This window comes from Misgurnus anguillicaudatus, chromosome 14 (genome assembly GCF_027580225.2).
Source record: "Misgurnus anguillicaudatus chromosome 14, ASM2758022v2, whole genome shotgun sequence".
Lineage (NCBI taxonomy): Eukaryota > Metazoa > Chordata > Actinopteri > Cypriniformes > Cobitidae > Misgurnus > Misgurnus anguillicaudatus.
Window position 1 is genome coordinate 27,966,824 of NC_073350.2, and position 9,852 is coordinate 27,976,675.

Below are 9,852 nucleotides of genomic sequence, written 5' to 3' on the forward strand. Positions count from 1 at the left end.
ACCAATAGAGGTTAAACTGACCAAATGGACAGTTCCACACTGAAAACCCTACACTGTCACAGGTTTGACTAATGACAAAGATTGCCTTCCTTCTGAGTGCCAGAAGGAAACAGGGTTTAAAGGTTTTTTTTTTTTTTTGTTACTTATATCAGCATCTGTAAAAATCTTTATCCACAATTGTACAAGAAAGCAAAAACCATCAGACAATCCCTAATAAGAATGAAAGGACAAAAGAAGGTGTTTGAACATTTTCAGTCGTTTTTTAATAACAGAAACAAAATATAAAAATAATTAGATCGCATTATGACTTAAACATTAATCTTTGCTATTCATATTGTGGGTTGGTGAGCACAAAAACATGTCGGGATGAAATAGAGGGAATCACAAATGACTGCAATACTAAATGCCTCACATTTTTGTTCTACTCATAAATCCCAGCCGCGTTGGTTGGGAAATGTTTTGAATCTTTTGTAACTTCACACCGATGACATCACAAGGGTCATTGAGGAGGGCTGGGGTCACTGCGTAAAGCATGAGAAACAGTCCTTAGGAGATTATAGCATTGTCAGATCTCAAGCCTTAAAGGAAGAGTACCCAAAAATAAAATTTTCTGTAAAACACAAATGTTAACAAAGATTCATATAGCGGAGTTTGACAGTATATAATGACAGAATTAAATCTTTGGGTGAACCTATCATAACAAAAAGGGTGTTTGCTCTCCCAACTTCTGCCTCCGTCAGATGTTTTTTTATAAGGGAAAAGGCTATAAAGTCTTTAACAAGGAGATGATGATGATTCAGCACATGCAATCTCATCAGCGCTATCCCACAGAAGTATAGGGAGTGTCACTGTGGTAGTTGTAGTCTGGGCAGACCTTCTGCACCAGCTTGTAGTCTGCGCTGAAGAAGTCAATGTAGATGCAGATGACTTTAAAGGGCTTGGAGCAAAGCCAGGACACATGACTCTGGGTCTGCTCCTGGAGACAGACCCGGTTCGGGAAGTCGCTGCAAACGGACGTCCTCTTGCTGCGGTCCGTCTTCTCGTATTCCACGCGACAATTGAAAACCTTATTGTCTTTAGGCACCTCTATCGTTTCCTGCTGAGTGATCTCAAAATCAACGGACTTGGAGGGCGGGACCAGGCTGACGGATACGTTGCCGAGTCCGGTGGAATTGTGACGGAAATACACACTGAAGGTTCCGTTGCCGTGGTCGACAATTTTCCCGGTGATGAGTAGGTTTAGCTTGACCGTTTTGATGTTTGAATGAAAGTCGCCCCAGCCGAACATCTTCTTAAACTTGCCGGTTTTCACATAGGGACGGCGTTTGGCCCTGGAGAGGATGCCTTCTGTGTCGCTTTGGTTTGATAACCAAGTCCACAGATCTAGCGCTCCGGGGTCTGGAGGTGCATCGCGGCTTTGAGTGTCAGATTGGGACGGGTGGGGGAAAAGCCGCATGGATTTGAGATTCCCCGAACGAGAGCCGTAAGGAGGGGCACTCGCCTCCTTATCGCTTTCGCTCCAACCCAGAGGAGACACAGCTGTTCTGAGCTCTGCTCCACAAGTCACCTTCAAAGACAAAAGCAGAGAGAGAACTGAAGTGGTTGTACTTAATAATAATAAATAATAATAAATAAAAAGCATATTTAAATTTATTTAAAAGGTAATTTTTCCAAAAACCCTAATGTATCAAGAACAGCAAGAATAAAATGAGAGATGATGAGAATGTTTAAAAGGAACATGATGGATATGAATAATCTGAAGATGAAAAGGAAAAGAAACTGAAAGCTACGCTCTTGTTTTAAATGATGCAAACAGGATGTAACCACATATGAATATTAACAGCAACGTTAACTGACAAACACTTTCTTAACCCTAGTAAAACTACTTCCTAAATCACATCCATCGCTCTTCTTTCTTAACCTGCAGCAATGGTTTAATATGAACAGCACATGAATACGCAGACAAATATAAGTTTACATAGAGAATAAGAGCCTTATGGACATTAGTAATAGGATGCTTTGAAACAATGTAAATTGTTAACAGCATTAAATAAACCGACTGAATGGACCTAAGGGAAAACAGAGATGAAGAACAGGGCGGAGCTGCCAGACTCGCTCTCCTTTCAATGAAGCTGAGAAATCTCTCACTTTTAAATTTAGTGGCATAAATTGATGAACAGTTTCAATGTAATGTATACGTGCCAAAAGACTGTCTAGTTGTCTAAAGAATTTATATTTCATTTAAACTGATAAAGAATCAAGAAAGGGGGATATATAAGAGACATGCATCATTAATTCTGTAAACCTCATTATTCGACCTCTTGACATGAATTGAAAATGTATTTTTTGTAACAATAAGTGAAAATATTTCTATGCACATAGCCTGATAGGTAAACAGCTGGGTGCGGTATTTTATATGAAACTAATTATTTCTATAAAGCACAAATCCATAAGATTAAAAAAATGCAAACCAGTCAGATGTATAAAATAAAAATGTCACAAAAATACGTCAGAAGTAGCAAAAGTGGAAATTGGATCATTTTGCTCTGCCATAAATCCCTTCTCAGTAGAAAGAGATTAATTTATTAGAAAAATAATGAACACTTTTATTCTTTTCAAAGAGATTTGGGCCTGCTCTTAATCCGACATTTTGCAGTTCATGGGTGGAAAAACGCAGAAAAAAAAAACAAATGATAAAGGTCTGACTCAGTACGGGCTGTGGAAATAAAAGTCTCTTGAGAGAGGACTTAAGACTGAGCAGGTTGTCATTTCATTTTAGAATGGTTTCTGGGATAAAACCTTAAATTAACCTTAGCGTGGGCCTTCATATACATACGAATTAATCTTTAAAAATAAAACGCACACATTTTGTTCTCCTTTGAGAAATAAGTCAAATTGATGGATTAAGGGTATTGTGGCAGCTGGAATATTTGAAAATGAAACATGCCTTTACAAAGAGCTAATGCATATCAGAGGCTATAAATACTGTTCTGTTTTATAAAATAATATTTAATAAAATAATTTATCCCTATGTTACTGTTGTCCCCCAATAATAGCAAGAATTAATTGAATATAAATGTAATTGTCGGTGAGGGGAATCAATAGCAGCGGAAATAATAGCTAAACTAATACTACTATAAATATAATACTAATTGTTAACATTATACAGCATGTTAGTATTTTAATAAACAATTTCTTTAAAAATAAACTAATGATTTTATTTAAAACACATACCATGTGCAAACAGAGCACAAGCAGCGCAGAGTAACACTGGCACATCTTTGCCTATAATGAGTCCAGTTTTGGGCAAGATAAGATCAGGTCCAGAGTTTGTTAGAATGCCTATGAACAAAAAACATGTTTAATATACATTATTTAATAATAAACACCTCTTTATCCTTCATTAAAGCACAGTATAGATGAAAGGTACTGGCTTACATTAAAACAGTTTAATTTGTTAAGTAATACTAACACACTAATGTAATGCAATTTAATTTAAAGCTTTATAATTGTTTTAAGCTTCTAAAGTTATGCATTATTTTGTTCAAAAGCTGATTACATCCAATAAAGACAAGAAATATATTAAATTAAAGTAATAAAAATGACAGTATATCAAATCACCCCAACTCACCCCTTTACTGTGAAGCTGAAGTCATGCATCTTTGTAGGCTGATCATTTTTATATACTAGTGCAAAAAAACACACTGAAATCATATAACAGACCAACAGCACACAAACATCACCCCTCCACAGCTCGAACTAAAGTGACCAGCAATAAAAACTTCTTTGCATTTGATTAAAACAATATAATCTTCTTCACTCAATGTGGCTCGTGTCCAGCTGCATTCAATCCTCTTAGCTTTGCTCATCTGGCTGTGCGCCTTACCGCCGCGTCACTCACATATAACATAACGCGATTATAACAGTATATGATTGTCCGAAAGAAAGAAATGAGCTAAACAGTCCTGTGGGTAAAAGTCCGGTTTTGTTGCATCCCTCTGAACTGATGCTCTGCGAGTGACGAGTGCGCGCGCTCTCGTGCGCGTTTGGGTTTTGATAGAGCCACTGAGCCCTACCCCTCAACATCAGCACCAGTAAGAGTTTAAATGTATTCTGTGTGCTCGTTAACCCATTTAAAACAGCTGTGTATGGTGTTATTAAGCAGTTTGTTGCTTCATAAAACTGAGGCGAAACTACAGAGTTTTTATCTTGCGGGTTTGAAGTGTTTTAGATTTTTGCTCTTAAACTTAGCAAAAATAAACAAATTAAACATAGTAGTGTATTGCAACTAATATATTAATCCAACAGGACACGTGCTAAAAACACCTTTATGAAAAAAAACTATTAGTTGAAATAAATTATATATACAATTATAATAAAAATAATATTATTTTTAATTGACACATGACCAAAAACACTGGCATGTGTGAAACACATCCAAAATAATTCCTCATTAGGAAATTCTGATTAAAACCCACTTACAAAAGCTTTTCAGGGTTTATAATATTAATTCCTGCACACATTAAAGATGACAAAACGCGATGTTTAATAATATTTTTGTCACCTAAACGGTGCAAAATTCAATGACTAATAAAACAGCGAGTGCACGTTTGTGTGAAAACAGCGCCGCACAGTGGTCATTATCAATACTGCAGGTCAGGTAACACAAAAATTCTGTGTCAATGAACAATTTATTATTTACAGATTCTAATCCAATTGCAAAATACAAATATTGTAACAGTACAATAAATATTAGCTATAAAGTCAACATCTATCTCTTTTAACAGAAGTGAAACAGAACACGCTCCTCCAAAAAAAAAATCAGGCCACTAACAATTAAAGAAATCCATAGTAAAAAAAAAATCACTGAACAGTTTCTTTAATAATCTTGTTCTGATTCTTCGCCATGGTGGCTAACATGGACCTGAAGTTTGCTGTCTGTAGAGTATGTTTAGTATCACCAGAGGCTGGGACTTTTTGTTGGCACCCTCTTTCAATCACAGGTTTCTGGCGGAACAGATCTGTCGGTGTCTTAAAATCATCAGAATCTTCAAAAAACTCCTCCTGCGGGCAATTCGAGTCCTTGGTCTCGACACCATTCTGGGATTCACAAATCCTTCCACTTTTAAACCGTCGCCGAGGGTCCTGATTCTTTTCGGCAGTTTCCACGGCAACAACTTCAGGCGTGTCATCAAACTTCAGCACGCGTCGTGTTCCCTCTACGCCATTGCACGCTTCCTGCTTGTCCTGAACATTATTCCTCTTCTGTTTGGAGAAGGGATGAGAGTTCATTTTGGAACTTGCGCTTAATACTGACAACTCAACAAGTTGTGGTTTACTTTTCTGTGTTTTGCTGATGGTGAGTTCGGGTGATAAGAGCTGCTGGGATAAAGTGTTGTTCATGGAAGACTTCCTTTTAACCGGTTTGTATCCACCGACGGGCGGCCAGGCCACAGGTCGCCGTCTCTTACGATGCTGGAGCTTTGGTTTGGTCAAGGACAGGTCTGTCTGAATGGAGGCCAGATACTTGCAACGACGCAAATTCCTAAACACATGCATACAAAAATTAGTAAGTTGTCAATTTTGGTTATAAGCTACTTAATAAATTAATTTTCAAAAATGTCAAATTGAAGTTTATTTTTATAGTCAAATTAAAGTGCAAGTAAAACAACAAATCCAATTCTATATTACTATTTTTGAATAAAAAAAATTCACTTAGTGAAACAAAATAAAGTGATTTCTTGCATAATATATATGTGTGTGTGTGTGTACTGTGTGTAATTATTATGTTTATTTAACCACACACACATACATATATTAATTTCAGACATTTTGTATTTATATATAATTTTTTAAAATTTAAATATCATATATAAAAATATAAATAAATATATATACACACACATGTAAATGTTTCTTAAATACATACATGAATGTGTGTATATTTATATACACATAATAATTACACACAGCACACACTCATATATTATGCAAAAAAAATCACTTTTATTTTGTATGCGATTAATCGCGATTAATCTTTGCCCAGCACTACTTTTTATATAATAACTCTAAATAAAAACCTTCTCTCAGCTTTTACATTTATACTTCTGCTGCGTTGTCTGCGTCGACAAACAGATTGATAGTAGGTACCCAACGTCGGCCTGACGTCAGAACCCAATGTTGGGGTGCTTAAACTATCAAATACACACAAAGGTATGTCAAAAACACAAAACATAACAAAAAGTTATGAGAATTATCTAATATCTCCATAAATCCAACATTGTGCATCTCTAGTAGGCAGTGTCGATGGGCATCGACACAAAAGTCAAAGCAGCAATATGTTGTTTACGATGTTGGAAAAGCATCACCAGTGATGGTGGCAAATAGATAATGACTTTTAAATATCGCTCCTCAACTTGGTCCATCTTTGTTTTTACAATTGCAAGCAGGACTTGCTTAACTATAAATCACAGATTTTTGTTTAACTAAAGGGCTAGCAGTTTAACTAGCAGACCAATTGCAGCACTTGTAGTCCGCGTAAAATTTACATGTAGAATAAATGACTACGCAAAGGCCATACTGTACCTACATCGTACAATCAACACAGAAGTATAAATCTGGCTTTAGCATCTTAGTATCTCACAAAATACTAATACAGTACTGGTACAAACTCAACTTATAAAACTTTTGTTTCAATGTGTGCTAATTTTAAAACCAGAGTCGATATGAAGCTGATTTAAAATTGAATGGGATAGTGAACGCCATCAGGACTTACCGCTGCTGAAACACATGAGGTCTGGAGCAGACAGTCTGACTTCTGGCCTTAAAAACAGAGCCTTGTAATGCCAGCTTTCTGATCTGAATCAGGCTGGTCCACAACAATCTGAAATTTAACATTCAAACTATTAAGATTGTACCCTAGTTAAATGGGTATTAAAACACTGTAGATCTTCAATGGATAGTTCACCCAAAAATGAAAATTCTGTCATCATTTACTCAGTCAATGGAAGTCATTGGTGCCCCAGATTGGTTGGGTTACAAACATTTTTCAAAATATCTTCTTTTGTGTTCAGTAGAATATAGGAATTTATAGGAGTTTGGAACAACTTGAGGGTGAGTAAATGACGACAGAAAACTCAATCTAACTTTAAAATCTTGAATCCCAAAACTTTGCAGTTTGTACACACAACCATTTTGGTTTATATAATATACACAGCTTAAATGTCTTTGAATACCATTATGATACCTTTATCATATTTAAAATGCACCTAATTTATTGCTAATTTTTTTATTTTGTGTATTTGGTATAATACAATGTGTTCATGTGGTTTATGGTTAAAAACACATAATTTTCCACATATCGTACATTTTTGTAGCTCCAGATTTCACTCTCTTCCTAAAACTCAGATTTGAAAAGTGCTGTGTCCCTGATTGGCCAGCTAATCTGTACGTTGTGATTGGCCTGAATACCTCTGACGTCAGCCACAAATGTGACGCTCCTTACCATGTTTTAAAAATTCGGTCACAATGCAATGCTAACAGGAGTTAACTTACAGGCTGAATCCGAAGCGGGAGGAATTATTAGGGATGCTTCAATCGATTGGCCGCAGATCTGTATCGGCCGATAACGGCATTAAATTACTTTTTTAATTTAATTAATACAGTAAAGACTGTGAAGTGTTTTATTTTCATTACATAAGTCTTTTTAAAGCCATATTAAATTTCTCTTTGTCATCAAAGAGCTTGCATATTAGCTTAAAAAATCGGCATTGATATCGGCAGATCACAAAGACAACAAATCAGTAATTGGTACCGACTGCAAAAATCCTGATTGGAGCATCCCTAGAAATTATGACACTGTCGGTCTTCTCTACATCACCAATCCCAGGAAGTAAACTGTTGCCTACAATACATGTTTGTTGTAGTCCAAGAAAAGAGATGTACATTGAAGATGATAACTAGCGTCATTGTTTACTTTGGGTAATGGACCTTTTGCATATCGTTAACATGTACTAATACACACTTACACACCAAAGGAAATTTAAAAACGTGCATAGTTGCTCTTTAACACTACATACCCCTTCTTCCTATGGCGAGCTTTCTGAGGATGCCACTCTTTAAGAAGTATCCACTGGTCACAAGATAATGATGCTGGATCTAATACATAAAGAAATAAGTATTTTTAGACAACACAAATATAAACAGATGCATGTATCAAAGGTTCATTTCTTACAAACCACCAGAGATGCTTACTCTTGTCTCTGTTTTTCGTTTTAGAAGGTGGCTGTCTTCTCATTTTGCCAAAAAGGCTCTCACATTCTCTGCATCTTGCCGTATTAACAGTGAGATTAGGGGAGCTGGGACCCGATTTCACCAAAAATTCAGAGCTGGATATATCCAATGCAGATGATCCACATTCTTCAACGCTTTCTCCTTCAAATTCATAAGGGCCCTTACTCATCAATCTGACTAGTCTTAAAGTGTCTTCAGCCATTCCTGCTGGAGCCAGGGAGATCTTCTGAACCGTTCGGGACGAGTCTGCTTGAGATTTTATAAACTTTGGCATCTCTTCTTCAATTAACTGGTTTGGTGTCCCACCTCTACTTCTCTTTGGTGGCTCTTTAATATCCCTCACAACAGTGAGGTCAAAAACATTCCCATCCGACTGGCTACAGTCAGTGTCACTTAATACCACAGAGCTGATCTCAGAGCAGGTGGAACCAGCGTTCATCCCAGAGGATCCATGCTTTGAAACTGTGTTGCTCTTTGATGCCTGGAAGCCCTTGACATTTTGCTGTGGCCCTTTAAGGACTGAGGATCGTCGCAGTTTCATGAAGACAGATCTGGTGGCGACCTCACTGATAACCAAAACATTCACCTGTGATGCATTATAAACATTTTAAAATTTAGATAAAGAACCCAAACGACAAACATATATGGACTAATACACGCATAACAAATAAACAGTTCCTGACTTATAAGGGTGATGGTTTCTACCTCTCTGCGGCATCCTGACTCTTGTCTTTGAGGAAAGTTAGCGAGGTAATGGTAGCATTCCCTGAAAACAACAGTTATGCGTGACCAAAATACAACAGATAACGTTAACGTTAAACTAACTCGCCAGGTATGTCTAGATCCTCAGTGTTCGTTTGCGTGCATCTTCTAACTAACTATTCATTAAAGTACAACTACAAGCTAGTTTTAAATTAAAGTAATGCTGAAGACATGCACTTGAGCTAACTAGCAAAATAACTTACCTCACACATACACAGGCTGTATTAAATCCTAGTGAGCAGCCGAACTAACAAACTGTTTACGTTTTGAAACAAAGAGGAGGAACATCTAAAAACTCACTTTTTCAATAAGGTCACTTTTAAGAAAACATTTAATAATCTTACAAACATCATATGACTGCTTTTCAACCTAAATCTCTTAGTCAAACACTCTTATTTTACCATGTAACGTTAACCATTCACGTGAAAAGCTCTTTGTACACAACTCCCACATTACGAATAGCACAAAAATGACGCAGATTTCTTACTCTCTCTCGAAACGTCTGATGCCGGTTTGTTCTGAAAAGTCCATCGCCTTTAAATCGAGTCCAATTTAAATTTATTCCGATATGAAATCCTACTCCCTCTCTTTACCTCAGTCAAACACCGCTCGAGCATGCGCACTCACTGACTGCAGTCAACCTCGCGCGCGTTGACATAAGCCGGAAGTTGCATTTCAACTACAGCGGCCTTTAGGGGGCGCCAAAGTATCTAACTGTTTAGTTAGATTAAACATAAAAATACTTTACGTATTGTGTTTTGCAACTCATTCCAGTAGGATTTAATTGTATTTAGTTGT

General features: G+C 36.8%; 2 protein-coding genes across 4 annotated transcripts; both read right to left on the reverse strand.

The window, feature by feature from the left end:
* Nucleotides 1-236: 236 nt before the first annotated feature.
* Nucleotides 237-4,527, reverse strand: nxph2b (neurexophilin 2b). The gene is made up of 3 exons (XM_055184605.2): nt 3,632-4,527; nt 3,235-3,342; nt 237-1,567 (listed from the first exon to the last, which is right to left on the reverse strand). Exons 2-3 carry the CDS (start codon nt 3,277-3,279, stop codon nt 821-823), a joined length of 792 nt encoding a protein of 263 aa, XP_055040580.2. The 5' UTR covers nt 3,280-3,342; nt 3,632-4,527; the 3' UTR covers nt 237-820.
* Nucleotides 4,528-4,672: 145 nt separating this feature from the next.
* LOC129427837 (uncharacterized) lies at nt 4,673-9,701 on the reverse strand. 3 transcript variants are annotated; one of them, XM_055184602.2, is made up of 6 exons: nt 9,542-9,701; nt 8,998-9,058; nt 8,254-8,878; nt 8,079-8,157; nt 6,776-6,883; nt 4,673-5,545 (listed from the first exon to the last, which is right to left on the reverse strand). In XM_055184602.2, the coding sequence occupies exons 1-6, from the start codon at nt 9,583-9,585 to the stop codon at nt 4,864-4,866; spliced, it is 1,599 nt and encodes a 532-aa protein (XP_055040577.2). In that variant the 5' UTR covers nt 9,586-9,701; the 3' UTR covers nt 4,673-4,863. The 3 variants fall into 3 exon arrangements, with proteins under 3 accessions (XP_055040577.2, XP_055040578.2, XP_055040579.2); XM_055184603.2 differs by lacking the exon at nt 8,998-9,058 and having other exon boundaries at nt 9,542-9,698; XM_055184604.2 differs by lacking the exon at nt 9,542-9,701 and having other exon boundaries at nt 8,976-9,050.
* Between the last annotated feature and the right edge of the window lie 151 nt (nt 9,702-9,852).